Genomic DNA, 18,273 nt, shown 5'->3' on the forward strand with positions numbered 1-18,273 from the left:
TACAATATGAGGGTAAAAGCGGTACTATAACATTATTCGAATTATTTGATACCGAAACATCGGTATTACCGAAAAGTTTGATAAGTAACGGTATGATATTTTTTTATAACGATATTTTTGGAACGGTATACGGTATGACACCTTGCAGTGCGGTATATCGTTCCGTTCCAACCTCAATTTGTATTAGTACTGTAGTGGAGTACTACTGGTTACAATTAATAAATCGTAATTATGGATTATTGACTTCTAATTAATTCTTAATTATATTAGGCTGCAAACTCTGCAGTTAAGTTTTTTTTCAAAAATAAAATTTTCCATGCGGTCCATTTGCCCGAAGCCCAAAAGCAATAATTAGAGAGAGGGAGAGACAGATAAAAGAAACAACAGCAAAGCGAGAAAAAAGTTCATGGTGATGAAAGGCATCTGATACCATTGTTTTCTGAACATTTAGTACATGCCCAAATATAACAAGAAAAAATCAGCATTATTGTATCCTTTTAGACAGAATATGTTCCAAAAGCATCTTACAAACTTCAACTTATTCTCGTCTCATACTCAATTACTCCCTCCATTAAAAAATCACTATGTCACTTTTTATACTTTTTGTTTTTCTGTTCATGAAATAATCCCTCACATTTATAATAATACTAATACAGTAAGATTTATGGTATAACTTTCTTTGTTCATTTTTTATTTACAATATTTTTTAACCATTACTAATAATTTATTTATTATACTACTACTTCATCCGTCCACAAAAAATAGTCTCATTTTATCATTTTGTGATGTCCACAAAAAATAGTCGCATTTCTATAAATGGAAAGTCTGTCTTATACTTTACCTATTTTTTCTCATTCTCTTTACTTTACCTATTTTTTCTCCATATCTCTAATTCTCTATTAAGTACTTTACCTATTTTTTTTATATATATCTCTTATTTTACCTACTTTTTCTCCTTTTCTCTTACTATACCAAATTTCTCATTAAAACCTAAAACTATTTTTTTGGACGAAGGAAGTATAATTTAATTTATACCGATATTATTGTAATCACTTTTATTAAAAGTTGTATTATACCTCATGTCATTATTTTTGGTGGAGGGATGTATATCCTTACTTAAGAAACCAACCCTGTTTATTTTGTCCACAAAAAGACGCCCAATTAGACAATACTACTATAATTGAAAAACAAAATGACGCTTGTGTACTATTCGAAGCATGATACATTTAATACATTTATGATTTTAATATTAATTGAAATCAATAGTTCAATTAGCTTATAGTGAAGTAATTATAAATTAAAGATTGCAGCCATCTGGGTTGCTTATGCGAGCTTGGTTATTTAGTAAGTGATGAAAAATTATACTCCATTTTTCGGAATAGCAATAAAGCATTAATATACTGTACATAATCAGGATTATTGCACTATGTATAATATAGGAAAAATTTACTTTGTCGCGGGATTATTACAACTTATAATGTACTCGTTTTTAATTGTAAACAAAAGCTCCATATATTTTCACTTCAAATCCAAATTCCTTTCTTTCTGCCAATTGATCAATTTGGTCAAAATTAAGCGACCTAGTAAAAGTCTGAATAAAATACAAGTTGCTTTCTTATCTTATTTTGATTAAATTTCACCTTGGCGATTGTCCTAAATCATATATTGAATGACGAAAATTTTGGGCTGAGTAGATCATTGGTGAATTAACCTACATTAGCAGATAATCTTAACGCATTAAAAACAGAAATGAAACCTAATACCAACTAAATAATACTCCCTCCGTCCCACGTTACTTGAGGCATTTCATTTTGACACGAGATTTGAGAAAGTTGTGTTTAGTGAGTTAAATAAAGTAGATGAGAGAATAAAGTAAGATAATAAAGTAAGAGAAATAAGAGAGGGTAAAGTAAAAGAAATAATAAAGTAGGTGAGATTAATTAAATGTTTTGTTTTTAACTAAATAAAGAAATGACTCAAGTAACTTGGGGCAATCCAAAATGAAATACGACTCAAATAACTTGGGACGAAGGGAGTAGAGCTGTAGTAACTTCAAATTTGACGGACCAAAATCGAATTGAATATGATCTGCTACCAAATCGTGAAAGTGGGTGTGCCTTTTTACATGATTTATGTTGTATATGTAGATTAGTAATAAATACTCACTCGATGTATTTACATAATTAAATGTCTCATATTTGATCGACACGAAAAAATTATTTAACTTTATAAAGGAAAGTGCATAAAAGAAGTTAGGGAAAAGTGGAACCTATTTTTATATATTAGTTACTCCATATAATTAAATTTGAGTGGAATGTAAGATCTACTTATAAATATAATACTAAAAGAGAAGTGAGACATTTATTGAAGAAAAATGGAGGGGGTAAATAATTGGAGATTGCAGGCCATTGAGTGGGTCGAGGCAATAATACAGGCAGTATAATTCATCAACATGAAGAATTTCATTTAATTATTAGTCATGCGAGTACTATTTTCAATACATAGCGGTAAATGATGATAATTGGATTGAAAAGGCAAGACTGAGACATATATGCGTGTGCATGCGTTATCCTGTTTTTTCCAAGTAATATATATTGTCAAGGTGCAGAAAATGTTGTTGAATCAATCGATATATACGCACGCATATACATGGCTTTTAGTTTCTAAAATCTGTTGAACAAGTTGCTGTTATTTTTATCTAAGGCATAAAAACTGAGTAGGAATCAAAATATTTAAGCAGAGGTGGTTGTGTTGTGTTGTTAGGCTGTGAGGATAGAAGGTGAGAGGAATCTGATTCTAAACCATCAATCGCTTTATTCCTCTTTTCTGAAACAAATCGGATTCCCAAAGCCACTACGATTTAAAGATGAAAGGAATGGATATATCGCAAGCCATCATGGAACAACAACCATCCAGCAGCGTTCTCAGCGGCAGCAGCAGCCCCGCCATCGACCGATACAATCCCATCATCACCGACTCCCGCAGATGCGCTGCCACCCCTCTCCCGCCCATTCATCGGAAGATTTCCCCCTCAACTCCCACTCCAAGCCGGAAGAGCTGGAGCTGCACCAAGCCTTCCGACTTCATCAGCCCGCCCGGCTCTACTAGGTACTTGCTGAACGGCAAGGAGCTGCTCACCACCCTATCCGATTTCGAGCCCAAATTAGATGAGACAAAACTGGCCTCCTCCTCCCCCTCGCCCGATCAGGTGGTGGTGCTAAGGGTGTCGTTGCACTGCAGAGGCTGCGAGAGGAAAATGAGGAAACATATTTCTAGAATGGCTGGTGTGTGTTTTTGTCTATTTTATATTTGTGTTTGTGTTTTTGGTGAAGATGTTTATTTGTGGTGCAGGGGTTAGGTCGTTCAACATAGATTTTGCAGCGAAGAAGGTGACGGTGGCCGGAAAGATCACGCCGTTGGAGGTGCTGTCGAGCATATCCAAGGTCAAAAACGCGCAGCTGTGGGCTCCCACCATAGCATCGGAGTTCAAAGGCGCTTGGCTTAAAGACAAAGGGACTTTTCTTCACTCTTGAATTTCATCAACCATCATGTCATCTTCATCTTTTACATTTAATTTATTACTCTCTTGGAGTTTACTTCTCAATTTCTTCACTTACTATCTCTACTAAGTATGATATTCAGCTTCATATTTACAAATATTATAGGATTAATTTCACAATGATAAGCTAGCCAAGATCTATAAATTCAAATCAATTAATTGTGAAACAGAGGTTGTAAAAATTCCGAAATGATAAAATTAATAACCCTGTCGCCAAGCCGAACTCTGTCGACAGATAAAAATTAAAATGAAATCATTATTAAAATAATTTGAAGCTATGAAAAATTCCGACCTAACGGAATATAACCAGTGACCTAGGGATTTAGGTATCATACTACAGTCCTCCATTCTTCCAATTGAGCTAAGGTCGGGATATGCTGAGCGTATCACTAATTTAAATACAACAATTATGTTTGAAAATATAACTTTTTTAGTCCTTAATCAAATATGAATCATATTACCGGTAAAATTCTAGAAAAGTTGAAAAAATTCGAACAATTAGTTCCAACAACATCTTGTGACCGGTGAGAATGAATTATTAAAAAGACAATTTAAAATGAAAGAAAACAAAAGTTAGATCAACTCTTAATGGATGTGGGGGAATATATACATTAGGGATCAGATCGAAAACAAAGGAAAAAGTGAAATCATAGATTTTGGAATATGGCTCAGGTCACAGCAGTGACTGCACTAGGCCAAGGACCTCTCATATCTCAACTGATTGCCACAAAAGGAGAACCGCTGAACGGACAAGACCACTAGAGACCAGTCAGCCCTAGATCTCAGCAATTACCGCATACCACGACCAACTCGACACGCTGATGCGCTCGGATTTTGCATTGTTTTAAGCCTTTATTTGGTCAATTTTTAATGTCAAAATCACAATTTATGTCCATATTTTACATATTTTGTCTATTTTGATATTTTGACGTGTTTTGTGAGAAATGTGCATATTTGAGCCTAAAATGACAGCAAAAAAATGAAGTTGGAAATCTGGAGCATTCGAGACGCCCAACGGTCCGCTGCAACCCATACAGAGACCGCTGGGGCCCAACGACCTCTGAGTCAGTAGCGGTCCGCTCCAGAGAAAGATGTGCTGAAATGAAGAACACGACCAACGACCGCTGGGGTGTGTGTAGCGACCGCTATCCGAGAGGCAGAGGCTACGAATCAACTCGCAGCGACCGCTGGCCAAGGTGCGGCGGCCCGCTGGGAAAATGCGACGCACGACAGCCTCTATTTAACATCAATTTTCTGGCGATCCTGAAGTCCGACAAGGAAGTTCTACATGTCATTTTCTTCATCTTCGAAAGTGCTTCGCGTTGGTACCAAGATTATCTCAATCGGAGTTCTGTGGAGAAAGTTATGGCCGTTCTACCAAAGTCTCGCAAAGCTGTCAAATGCAATTTAGGCGGAAATTTAAAGAAGGAAAAAATACATTACCTTGAGAAGCCAAATCTTTTCCTTCGGGCACGAAAACTCCATCTTTAATATTGCTTGGAGGAAACTTTTTACCAAATTTAAATGCTTTCAAGCCTATATATACCCCATAACCTAATTCATAATATTCACCAATTCATATCCCCAAAAGGGGAGCCTTCATGGCTCCTCCTCCAACCTAATCCTTCATCTATATCATATTTTTTCCAATTAATTCCATAGCATAAATTTGAGAGTTCTTCATTGTGCAAGGGGTTGGAAAAAGAAGCAAGAGATCATCAAAGAGCTACAAGGATTCAACCTTTGGGTTTTATTTGCTTTAGCACTTATGTTCATTTTGTCTTCACTTCAATCTATGTTTTTAGCTTATTTAATTATGTGTAACTAAATTCATAGGATTCTTTGGATGTGTTAGTAACTTTTATTGGTTGATACAATTCCGTTTTGCTATTTAATATCTATTTGTTATTACTTCGTTTCTTCCTTGAGTTGTTGGATAATGCTTCAAGTTTGAGTGACATATTCTGTGATGAATTAATATAATTTGCTAGTTGCTACATAATCGTGAGAGGAGGTGACGGACAAGGTTTTTATGGGGCGGCGACTCTTGTGTGTGCGTGTCAACTGGCCAGGAGGGTACCTAGACCTAGCTGTGTCGTTGGGTCTGTGCCTAAAACCTCTGTCAACAAAAATACCTCAACCCACTTCTACTGATTAGTATAGTGGAGTAAGGGTCGATCCCACAGAGATGGATGTAGGAGAAGTGCAATTGCAAAGACATTCTGAGAGTGGTTGGCTAGATACCACGCTTTTTGGGTTGAGTTCTACCTAAGCGTAAAATTAAAATGAGACTCTACCTATACTGACCAGTAGGTAACTAAATGCTTAATGCTACTGGATGTGTACGTGAATGTGAAAGTTGGACACCTAGTTATGCATATGAGAAGCTACTAGACGAAACTTACTAAAAATGGCTAGACAAAAGGTAAAGGGAAACAAAGGACATGCTGGCAGACTGGCTGCTGGGTTTGCAGAAAAACTGAAAAAAGTGCAAGTACAAAAGCAAAAAGTAACAAAAGCAAAATATCTTTGATTTTGACATTTTCTTCTTCACCAAGCTAAACTAACAGGATCTAACAAACTCCATTGATAAATGCTCAAGCTCAAAAATTCGTAAATGCAATATTTGACTTGAAATCAAGAACGAAAGCAAGAAAAACTGAGATTACGCATACTGGTCAACAGGACAGGGTGACAGAAACGAGTAGAACCGAATTCCATGCATTTTTTGGAGATTTAAACCGATTAAAACTTGTAAACACTTAAGGAAAGATTAGATCTAACTGAGCTAGGCAGATTCAAGCACTTAAGCAACAGAAATCAACATAAAACTATCAGATCTAGCTAACTAGAGAGATTTAAAGCAAAAACAAAGCTAAAACTCGAATAAAACCATAAAAACTTAAGTTCATTCAAACATTCAAACCAAAAGATGCTTCAAACAGATTAACTATTGAAATTCGAGACAAATGCAAGTAAAACAAGTTCTTAAACTAAGAAAGCATTAAAAGAAAGCATGTAAATGGCTGATGGCCTCTTCTGAAACTGGAACTAGACTACGGCGGCTGGAATGAATCAGGCATGATGACTCCCCGCCGGCTGGTGGCCGGAATCTTCATGGCAGGCTGCTGGATTTAGAGAGTGGAACTTAGAGCTAATGGAGCTATTCTCCCAAAAAAATGAGTTGTAAGTGATTTCAAAGTGATGATAAAGTGATAAGTCTCCTTATGTCCAGCTCCTATTTATAGATTGGCTTGCCCTAATTTCTAGGGCTGCCTCTTCCTGCGAAATGATAATTTTGCCCCTCTTTAGTAGTTGATTGTTCCAAGCAAGTCCTTCCTTCTCGTGTCCAGTTCCGTAGCATCCATCCTGGCTAGTTTGCACCTTTTCTGCCTATAATTGTCAGTTTGCACTTTTTCTGCTCATACTGGCCAGTTGCACACTTTTTGCTGTTTTTTCACGCCAATTCCTTCTGATCCTTTCCTCCTGATTTAGTACCTCAACCTGCACACTTTAGCAACTATTTTGCAGATATTATCCAATAAAGCACGTTATACTGATCAGTAACCAAGGCCTAGAACGAGACTCATCAGGAGGTTGGCGAGTTAGGTACACTTTGTAGACACTACAATTATCTTCCCTTAAAACGACACTGTTAATTGAGAGTGATGATTTTTCAAGGGTCTTGGGAGCTTTTAGGAGTTATTGATCTAGGATTGACAACCCTAGTGTTAGTAATCTACGCTTGTGCCGCATGGGCAAAACTTATGTGACTCGTTCTATCGAAGTATAAACTGTGCTAGGGTATTGTAGTTGAAATTTGTATAACCATAACTGCGAATGCACATCCCTAGAATTTTCTTATCTCTCATACTTTAATTTTGTGATTTAATTGCAATTAGTTGTTTACTTGCCTAAATTACTTGCTTTATTCATTTAAACGCAAAACTTCACCGTTTCTCTAGATAGTATTTGACACTTAATATATTATAGCCAGTTGCAATTATATTTCCCGTGTTCGATATCACGGTACTGACCTTTAGCTATACTAGATCTACCATGTATACTTTTTTTTAATCAAAAGCACCCATAGTGGGCGGGGGGTTTAGATAGACCCCCAACCCGTGAATAAAATCGAAATATAACGTTCCAAAACATGATCCTAGCCCAAAAGTGACTAGTATCCAAAACCAGAACATGAGAAAACAAACTGAAGTTCCCACAAGTTTAGATACTCCATGCTATCAAAACTAAACTAGGGACCATATGAAAAAAAGGAAAAACTAAAATAAAGAGAACAACTATATAGTCACAGTCAATCCACATCTCTGCGTCGGAAACGAAAGTTAGGATATCCCAGTTGGTCAATCCTAACCAGCGCCTTCAAGTATCGAGGCGCAGAAACTGAATCATAATATGTGTTAGCAGTGCTCCTATGTTGAGCAATGCCGCCATTGAAGAAAACTAAAACTCTGATCAAGAAGTAGCCAAAGAGTAGCAAGCTTTCATGATTCTGCAATATTGACGTTGGAAAATATGATGAGCACCAATCTCGCTGAGATTATTTGTTACCATGTTGAGTTAATTTGTTACCATATTCCTTTTCCATTGGACGATCTTAATTGATTTTGACAGCTAGGTTTTGGTCCCTTTAACCTAGCAATTCTAGCTATAAATATGAGACTTGTAATACTCCTTCATTATTGAAAATCAAAATAAAAATTCAGATCATATTTTGCCTTCTTTCTCTCAATGAATGTTTACAGCTTATCTTTCATGGTATCAGAGCGCTAGGTTCCAAACCTAGCCTTTGTTACCTCTCCTTTCTTTTTCTCCCCTGTATCTTTTTTGCTTGGCAATGGCAGACAACAATGATATATCAAATACCACTCCTACTTCACCTATTTTCCTTCATAATCACTCTATATCATCCAAACTTTCAGATGTAAATTATCTGTCATGGAAGCAACAGATTTTAGCCACAGTTAGAGGCTACGGGCTTGAGGGATTTCTCACGGGAGATTATGTAGTTCCTCCTAAAATGATTCAAGTTGAAGGTTCCTCGCAAAGCACGCTCAACCCTAAGTTTGTTACTTGGCATCGCCAAGATCAGTTGTTATCTGCGTGGATTCAATCGTCTCTTTCAGAGAGCACTATGGTACTAGTTGTTGGCCTAAACTCCAGTCAAGAGGTATGGAAGGCCATAGAGACTAGCTTTGGCAGCCAATCCAAAGCTAAAATAATGCAATACAAGCTACAATTACAGACTATGAAGAAAGATGCATTGCCGATGAGTGTGTACTTGAGCAAGGTAAAGATATGTTGTGACTTACTCGGATCTGCAGGATGTAAAATCCCTGAAGAGGACCACATTCTTCACATTCTTGGAGGTCTAGGTTCGGAGTATGATCCTGTTGTGGTGGCGATTACATCCAAACCTGATGTATGTTCTGTAGCTGATGTTGGAGCTCTACTTCTTAGCTTCGAGTCAAGGCTTGAAAATTCGAAATCTAGTACTACATTCAACAGTGATGGATCTCAACCCACAACTAATCTCCTACACTCTGGTGGGCAACCAAGAGATCAACCAAGAGGAAGTGGACATACTTATGCTAGAGGTGAACGAGGAAGAAGTGGATTTAGGGGAGGCAGAGGTGGCCGAGGCAGGTTTGGAGGCAATCGTTTGATCTGTCAATTATGTCAAAAGCCAGGCCACACGGCCGACAGGTGCTGGAACCATTTTGAACACAATTTTTCTCCTCAAAGTGCTTCTGTGAGATCTTAAACTCCCACTCGCGGTCCACACTATGCTAATCAGAATCCAGTGGCTCACATGGCTCATATCAGGCCATACCAGAATCCTCAAGCCCATTCTTCTTATCACACTCCATCCGAGTACAACTTTGACAGCATGTCTTCTTCGACTTCCACTTGGTATCCAGACTCCGGGGCTTCACACCATGTCTCCAATGACATATCCAACCTCAATTCTGCTTCTGAATATCAAGGAGGTAAAGCTCTCTATCTTGGAAATGGTGCAGGCATAAAAATTTCTCATATTGGCAACTCTATTATGCATCATCCTTCATCATCTAACTCTAGATCCTTCTCACTTAAGAATCTACTTCTTGTCCCTCAAATCACCAAAAATCTTCTTAGTGTTTCAAACTTCTCTAAAGATAATAAGGTCTTTTTTGAATTCCATCCTGATGTGTGCTATGTGAAGGATCAGGTTTCCAAGGCAACCCTCCTCAAGGGCATACTTGATCAAGGGTTATACAAATTCACTCTTCACAAGTCCTTGAGTTCTCCTTCAAATTTCAATCAAAGCAGCTCCTTTCCTTCAGCATACCTCGTGTCTCTGCGCACTTCAACTCCAGCTTTCCCTAAAGTGCCTGTTGGCAATACTACTTCTGTTAGCATAGACCTTTGGCATAAGAGATTAGGCTATTGTGCTTTTCCTACCGTAGAAAAGATCTTACACAGTTCTAATGTTCCTTTTACTTCAATAAAAAAGAGCATATTGTGTCATCCTTGTTGTGTTGCTAAAAGTCACCGACTTCCTTATTCTCCATCCTCTTCTTATTGTACTAAACCTCTCATGCTCATTCACAGTGATTTGTGGGGACCTGCTCCCATCGCTTCCCGTAATGGCTTTTTATATTATGTTAGTTTTGTGGATCAATATAGTCGATTCACTTGGATCTATTTTTTAAAAGCCAAAAGTGAAGTCCATGATGTCTTCATTAACTTTAAAAACATGGTCGAAAATCAGTTAGATCACAAAATCAAATCCTTACAAACTGATTGGGGAGGAGAGTATAGAAGCCTAACTACCTTTCTCCAAAATTCTGGTATTCACCATCGTGTATCATGTCCATACACACCCCAACAAAATGGACTTGCCGAACGTAAGCACCGTCACATTGTTGAGATGGGCTTAGCTCTTTTGGCCAAAGCTAGTCTCCCCACCAATTTCTGGGATGATGCTTTTGCAACCTCTGTTTATATAATTAATCGCTTGCCTTCCAACACCATCCAACATCTCTCTCCTTTTGAAAAGCTTTTGCACACTAAACCTTCTTATCATGATCTTAGAGTCTTTGGGTGTCTATGTTATCCACATCTCAGACCATATACTAAGCACAAACTTCAACCTCGTTCAGAATCAGCAACTTTCCTTGGTTATAGTCTTTCCCACAAAGGATACAAAGCCCTCTTGTCCTCTGGAAAAGTTGTCATCACTCACGACATTCTTTTTGATGAGTCTATTTTCCCTTTCCGTGAATATCCCATGAATAATCCTTCTCATGTTCTCAGTCCAATCTATGTTGATCCTCCTCCTCCTACCTATTCTACATTTCCCACCCCTTCAGACCCTCCCTCTTCTTTGGATCTTCCCACTCCTTTAAATCCTCCAACTCCATCAAGCTCGAGTGGTACCAGCTCTCCTTCTCAGGCTATTGAGGTGCATTCTCCTATCCCTCTAACTACCGTTCCTTCCCCTCAATCTACTCACTCTACTTCTTCTAAATCCTCATCATCATCTTCTCCTAGCCTGCCATCTCCTCCTACTGTTTCCACTCACCATATGACGACGAGAAGTAAGGTAGGCATATTTAAGCCTCGTGCTCTCACTATTTCTTGCAGCAATGATCCATCTCTCACCATTCCGAAATCGGTCATTGTTGCACTGGCTATTAAATGTTGGAGGCTGGCAATGAATGCCGAGTATCTTGCTCTTTTACGCAACAAGACTTGGATTCTTACTTTTCTACCTCCGGGAAAGAACTTGATAGGTTGCACATGGGTATTCCGAATTAAGAAGGATTCAAGTGGCGAGATTGCTCAACACAAAGCTCGTCTCGTCGCCCAAGGTTTTTCACAAGAAGCCGGGTTTGATTACCATGAGACTTTTAGTCCTGTGGTAAAGCCCAATACTATTCGTGTGATTCTCACTTTGGCTGTATCTTTCGGATGGTCTGTTGTTCACTTGGATGTGAACAATGCTTTTCTACACAGTGATCTACATGAAGACATTTACATGCGCCAACCTCCTGGCTTTGAAAAGGGCCCTCCTGGTATGTTTTGTAAACTGAACAAGTCTATATACGGTCTCAAGCAAGCCTCTCGGTCGTGATTTCTTGCTGTGCAGAAAGTCCTTCTCGGGTTTGGGTTTTCTCAATCATGAGCTGATACTTCTTTGTTCTACAGAATCCGTGGCAAGGAAGTTCTCTACCTATTGATTTATGTCGATGACATGCTCATTACTGGTAATGATGCCACTGCAGTTCAGAAAGTCATCTCCGACCTCAACTCTCATTTTTCTCTCAAGAATCTTGGTGAAGTTTCACATTTTCTGGGCATTGAGGTCTCTAAAACTGCTGATGGTTTGCTTCTTAGTCAGTCTGCATATATAAAAGATATTCTAGTCAAGTCTCAAATGCAGGATGCTAAAGGTGTTGCTACCCCCATAATTTCCAGCTCTCAACTCAGTAAAGCTGATGGCAGTCCTTTGGTTGATGGCAAACTCTATCGCAACGCTGTCGGAAGCTTGCAATATGCTACCATCACACGACCAGAGATCAGCTTCGCTGTCAATAAAGTAAGCCAATATATGGCTTGTCCTCTAGATAATCATTGGAAGGCGGTGAAATGTATCTTGAGATACCTTGCAGGCACCATTGATCTTGGACTCCATATTCGTAAATCTGCCTTGGAGCTTACTGCCTTTTGTGATTCAGATTGGGCAACTAATCTTGATGATCGACGCTCGGTTTCTGGTTACTGCGTCTATTTTGGGAAGAGTCTCATTTCTTGGTGCTCGAAGAAGCAATCTGTCGTTTCCCGCTCAAGCACCGAAGCTGAATACCGTAGTTTGGCCCAAGTAGTTTCTGAAGTAACCTGGTTGAGTTCTCTTCTACATGAACTCAGGATTAAGCTTCCTGCTCCTCCTATTGTTTGGGTTGACAATCTCAGTGCCATTTCCCTCGCATCAAATCCTGTTCTTCATGCTCGGACTAAGCATATTGAGCTTGATATTCACTTTGTTCGGGACAAAGTTGCAGTTGGTGCTGTTGATCTTCGACATGTTCCATCCATTGATCAAATTGCCGACATTTTCACAAAACCTCTATCGTTCCAATTCTTCTCCCGGCTTCGCAACAGACTTGGGGTCTGTTCTACATCCGCGATCGAATTGCGGGGGAGTGTTAGCAGTGCTCCTATGTCGAGCAATGCCGCCATTGAAGAAAACTAAAACTCTGATCAAGAAGTAGCCAAAGAGTAGCAAGCTGTCATGATTCTGCAATATTGACGTTGGAAAATATGATGAGCACCAATCTCACTGAGATTATTTGTTACCATGTTGAGTTAATTTGTTACCATATACCTTTTCCATTGGACGATCTTAATTGATTTTGACAGCTAGGTTTTGGTCCCTTTAATCTAGCAATTCTAGCTATAAATATGAGACTTGTAATACTCCTTCATTATTGAAAATCAAAATAAAAATTTAGATCATATTTTGCCTTCTTTCTCTCAATGAATGTTTACAGCTTATCTTTCAATATGTCATAGTAGGGGTCTGAACCCCCTACCTGCAAGGAAATCGGCAGCACGATTTCCTTCTCTGTAGATGTATGAGAATCGAACCTGCCACTAAGAAGTCATTCTACGTATCAAAGCCATATGATGCCTAAAATCTGCAGAACCAGGTTGTCCAGATAACAGTAATGAAACCAGAGCCGTTGAGTCAAGCTCTATCCAGATATGTGTAGAAAACTCCATGGCCATCTCCAAGCCTCGAATAAGAGCCATAAGCTCCGCCTCAAAGCTTGACGATGCATCCACTGGAGAACAGAAGGCCAGCAGTAGCCCTCCATCAGCACCACGAACCAATCCTCCCTCTCCCGCCTTCAATGTCGCCGAAGAGAAGACACCATCTACCATGTATACTTGCAGGTATTTTTAGTGCTAATAAAAAGTGCATCACACGCAAATCATCACACAATCTTAGAACCACCTTAGAAACACTCAAGAACACGACGGAATCTCAGATCTCACAAGAACACCGAGCCAACCCCGCTCCAGCTTTAGCAGATCTAACCTTGTGGTTAGATCAAGCGCTGGAATTCACAAAGCAACCGAAGGAGATGCTTCTGTTAGGCAAAACACCAGTCAAATGCTCATCAAACCGAATAAAATGTTGGAGAAAGAGAGATAGCGAGAGTGGAGTTTCTAGAGAGAATGAGGAACACCGCTTAGATGAATGAGAGAGAGAGAGAGAAAGAGCACGCATAGAGAGAGGATAAATTATCTCACTCAGAACAAACACACCTTCAATCGGACGGCTCACACTCAGGATCCTCGCGGAATGCTAGGTGGCAGCCATCGGCAGCATCAGGTAAGTGGAACGTGTAAATGGGTTGATTTATGGTTTTGGCCAGGACTAAAACTCAGCGGGCTTCACAAATAATTTAGCCAAATGTTCAATGTGGTCCAATATTCAACATATACTATTATATGCTAGTCTCTTTTTTTTGCCGGATTGAAATTAATTTGTAATAAAGTGCGTTATATGGAGTAGCAGAAAATCGACGTTTAGCTCATCCCATCTATTGTATAAGAGCATCCACAATAAGGTGGACTATATCCCGCCATATACCAATTTAGAGTCCTCCACGTCAGCATTTTAAAGTCCTACCTTCACCTGCAATGGGCGGACTATAGCTCGCCCTATAACGCGCCCTATCTTTTAATAACCATTTTATATTTATTTTAATTTTTTTATTTTTGAATATATTAAAATAACGAAATATACATAAATTTAAGATCACAATATGAAAATCTTCGTTTTGTTAAAAAGCCGAAAAGTACAACGTGAAATACTAAAAGAAATTATAATTTCAACGGTTAAGTGACCAAATTTTTTGATGAGAAGAGAATTGGGAAAAGAGATTGGAAAGCGTGAGAAATGAAGATAAAATGTGATGTATTTATAGAGTGGAAAATAGGACAAAAACAACAAAAAAATAATTAAAAAAATTAGAAAACTATAATCCGGGTGCCCGCAATGGACGGACTATGGGCGAGGCTAATTAGGACGACCATCCCATTACGGATGCTCTAGAGGTGTTGTTTGAAGTTAGTCCTATAGTGAAAAACCCATATTTTATATATACAAATTTGGGTATTATGTAATCTTTATTCGGGTAGTTTTAATGTGTAGCTATAATATGCTAATACTGCTTCCGCCCCTAAAAATTTATAACTTATTTTCATTTAGGTCCGTTCCTAACAATTTATTATCTTTCATTTTTATTATTTTTAGTACTAGACCACATATTCCACTAACTCATTCTCACTCACATTTTATTATAAAATCAATATATAAAAATAGGACCCACATGCCACTAACCTTTTCAACTCACTTTCTATTACATTTTCTAAAACTCGTGCCAAGTCAAATGGTAACGAATTATTAGAGACGGAGAGAGTATTAACCGATTATCTTTTTACATCCCAATCATTCGGTAGACTCGGACTCTGTTCAAAGATAGCAAATATCTCCCTTTTGTTCCAATGCATGTAATCAAGGTTTGTGACGTCATCTGATGAGCAAAAAAGGCCATTATAAGAAATTTCATATGACCAGCTTTACTTTTTAATAGCCTACTGAAATTGGAATGAGATCTTTATTTTAAATCAACAATTATAATTGATGTTATGACGCTAACTCCGTATTGCAATGAACCATTGTGATCTCTATTCTCGTAATATAGTTGCACACAATTATATTGTTACTTGCGAGATCACCGGTAGATTCAGTAATAACTTTTAACATATGAGAATTCCAAATTTCAAGTGGCCAAACAGTGAACAACCAAATTAAACGGAGAGAGAATATTTAGATTACTACATAGATGAAGATAAGAGATAACGTGTGAATCTGCATCTTCAATGGTTAAAGGAAGGTTTTACGATAAATATATAGTAAAAAGGATTTCAATACACAACCAGTGCCAACAAATAATAAATATAGTAGTCAAGGCTTTCTTAGCTATTTCAATAGTCAAAAGCAAGATCTTCTCCTAAATCACAGCATGCTTTGTTATAATTAGTGAACATCGTTGTTGTTAATATTTTGATGCTATATTTTTGTGCATAAGTTTGCTTCCTAGGTTGTGCATGCAGATATAGTAGCCAAGGCTTTATTAGCTATTTTCATTAGTCAAAAGCAAGATTTTCTCTTGAATCACAGCATGCTTCATTATAATAGTGAACATAGTTGTTTTCAATATTTTGATGCTATATTTTTGTGCATAAGTTTGTTTCCCAGGTTGTGCATACAAATACTTCTATTTGGTGTGTTTGTTCTCAATATTAAAATACACTGTAATCAAATACAAATTCTAAATAATAATTCAAACTATGATTTGAACTGTTAGAAAATGTCAACAGGTGGCAAAATAACAGCAACAAAAAAAATCAACACAGTATCAATAGTTGGCGTTGTGTTACATCAAAATTTTGAAAATAACTGTGTTTGGGAGTTTGGAGTTTGTACGAGTTCGCATTTTATCACTGCGCATATGTATATATATAAATACTTCTCACATATTTTAGAAGTTTCTATTCAATTTTTTATATTTTATAATTTCTATATTCCTCATAATTAAAATCTATATGTTTTATTAGATAATATTTATATCTAGAGAAATCTATAGGTACATAGAAAATTCTGATAAAATTATACTCTTATCATATTCTACTACATAATTCTACTAAAAGTATTTAGATATTCTACTGTATAATTTTATAGAATTCCACTCTATAATATCTAAATTAATAGATATTTTATCATATAATATCTACATATTTCTTCTATAATCAAGTTTATTTTCTTTTAATTGAACATTTTTTATTATAAAATCAAGTCAAAGTAAATTTATTATCGGCGGACATAGAGTAAATGACAGAAAAGAAAATATTGCTTTAATAGGGTCTTATTCTAATGCTTATAGCACCCTAATCCAAAATCAAGATTAAATCTTCACCCTTGGATTTTAAAATGAGTGGATGAGAATAAAGCTCACAAATCTCAATAAATAGTAGACAAAATATCAACAAAAGGGTAATATCGTCATTATGTTATCATATGATAATTTTCGTGGGTGTTTTTTTATATCAACATTGTGTATTACAAATATCAACAATATGATATAAGAATATCAACATTAGTACAAGAAAATATCAACACGTATTTATTGAGATTTTTATATGGTTTTATTGAGATTTTTTGATGTATTTGTTGATAAAAATTTGGGTATCAACATTTACGAAAACTAAAATAAAAAATATCAAATTTCATCATCCGAACGTCGTCGGAACATATGCAATTGAGATCTCGTTGGAATCCTTATTAAATTATCTTTAATTTGATATATTTTTTGCGAAAAAATAATTTAAATTGAGAGAGTTGCGTAAATTTAAAGATTTGAGATGATTTTGAGGAGAGAGAAAGTAGTTAGTTATAATTACTACATATAGGATTTGACATTAATACCCTTTTAATTTAATTAATAATTATTTAAATTTAAAATATATTACACTTGGCATTATATTAATCACAAGATGTTCTAATCTAATGGTTGAAAATTGATCTCAATTTGAGATTGGTAATTAGTTAGCAACATATTTCCTATACAAACAAATTAATGAGATATACGGGGCTGATTTTTCTACATAACAAATAACTGAAAATCGATGAATTCCATTAATTTAAACAGTTTGAACATCTTTTTTCAAGCCATTTTCTCTGGCTTGTCTTCCACCAATGACTATTCCAAATCTGAATCCCGGCGACGCGGACACCGACGAATCAGACATGCTCATCCTCTCCCTCTCAACAACTCCCGCTAACCCGGGCAAGGAGGCGATCCGACCGCCTTTTCCGTGGGCGACCGACCGTCGCGCCACAGTGTACAGCATAGAGCACCTGCAGGCTAGCGGCATCGCCACCATCACGGGCAGCGTGAAGTGCAAGCGATGCGACAAGACGTTCGAGGTGGAGTACGATCTGGCAGCCAAATTCAGTGAGGTGGCGGAATACATCACGATGCACAGCCATGAAATGCGCCACCGCGCGCCGGCGGTGTGGAGTAGCCCCACGCTGCCGGACTGCAGGTTTTGCGGGCAGCGGAATTGCGCGAAGCCGGCGGCGTCGGAGAAGAAGAGGGAGATTAATTGGTTGTTCCTGTTTTTGGGACAGATGGTGGGGTGCTGCAAGCTATCTGAGTTGAAGTATTTCTGCAAGCATACCAAGCAGCATAGAACGGGCGCCAAGGATAGGGTTTTGTATCTTACTTATCTCCAGATTTTCAACCAGCTTAGTCCAGCCCCTTGATCTTCTTCTCTTTTTTTAATAATAAATACTACCTCCGTCGATTTTAAGAAATGTAAAGAAAATAAGTTAGTGGATTATGGGTTAGTTTTATAATAAAATGTGAACATTAATATTAGTTTTATAATAAAATATTAATAGAATATTAGTTGAATGTGAGGTCTACTTACTTAAAAAATGAAATATGACTTTTACTGTGGGACGGACGCTCTATTAAGATTAACAAGATTTTCAATTTGTTTTTAAGTATGAGAGGAATATGATACAAACTACTTCAATTAAACTACATTTGCATATAGCAATTAATTGT

At 37.3% G+C, this 18,273-nt stretch overlaps 2 protein-coding genes and 1 non-coding gene across 3 annotated transcripts; all 3 read left to right on the plus strand.

The window, feature by feature from the left end:
• The first annotated feature begins 2,789 nt into the window (after positions 1-2,789).
• Positions 2,790-3,604, plus strand: LOC125208104 (protein SODIUM POTASSIUM ROOT DEFECTIVE 3-like). Its single transcript, XM_048107661.2, has 2 exons — positions 2,790-3,284; positions 3,352-3,604. The coding sequence occupies exons 1-2, from the start codon at positions 2,867-2,869 to the stop codon at positions 3,531-3,533; spliced, it is 600 nt and encodes a 199-aa protein (XP_047963618.1). The 5' UTR covers positions 2,790-2,866; the 3' UTR covers positions 3,534-3,604.
• Positions 3,605-8,912: 5,308 nt separating this feature from the next.
• On the plus strand, positions 8,913-9,048 carry LOC148923245 (small nucleolar RNA Z247). Its single transcript, XR_016133097.1, has one exon. It is a non-coding gene; the product is annotated as a small nucleolar RNA Z247 (small nucleolar RNA).
• An 8,296-nt stretch (positions 9,049-17,344) lies between these two features.
• LOC125203576 (uncharacterized) lies at positions 17,345-18,017 on the plus strand. The gene has a single exon (XM_048101956.2). It carries the CDS (start codon positions 17,397-17,399, stop codon positions 17,964-17,966), a length of 570 nt encoding a protein of 189 aa, XP_047957913.1. The 5' UTR covers positions 17,345-17,396; the 3' UTR covers positions 17,967-18,017.
• The last annotated feature ends 256 nt before the right edge of the window (positions 18,018-18,273 follow it).

The sequence above is a fragment of the Salvia hispanica genome, chromosome 6 (genome assembly GCF_029641045.1).
Source record: "Salvia hispanica isolate PSC_SH4W2 chromosome 6, Shi_PSC_v1, whole genome shotgun sequence".
Classification (NCBI taxonomy): Eukaryota; Viridiplantae; Streptophyta; class Magnoliopsida; order Lamiales; family Lamiaceae; genus Salvia; species Salvia hispanica.

Excerpts from the sequence above, each read along its gene's own strand:
- LOC125208104 (XM_048107661.2), top strand. The coding sequence starts at position 2,867 with ATGAAAGGAATGGATATATCGCAAGCCATCATGGAACAACAACCATCC. Across the intron at positions 3,285-3,351 it reads ACATATTTCTAGAATGGCTG|GGGTTAGGTCGTTCAACATA; the intron begins GTGTGTGTTTTT and ends TTTGTGGTGCAG.
- LOC125203576 (XM_048101956.2), top strand. The coding sequence starts at position 17,397 with ATGACTATTCCAAATCTGAATCCCGGCGACGCGGACACCGACGAATCA.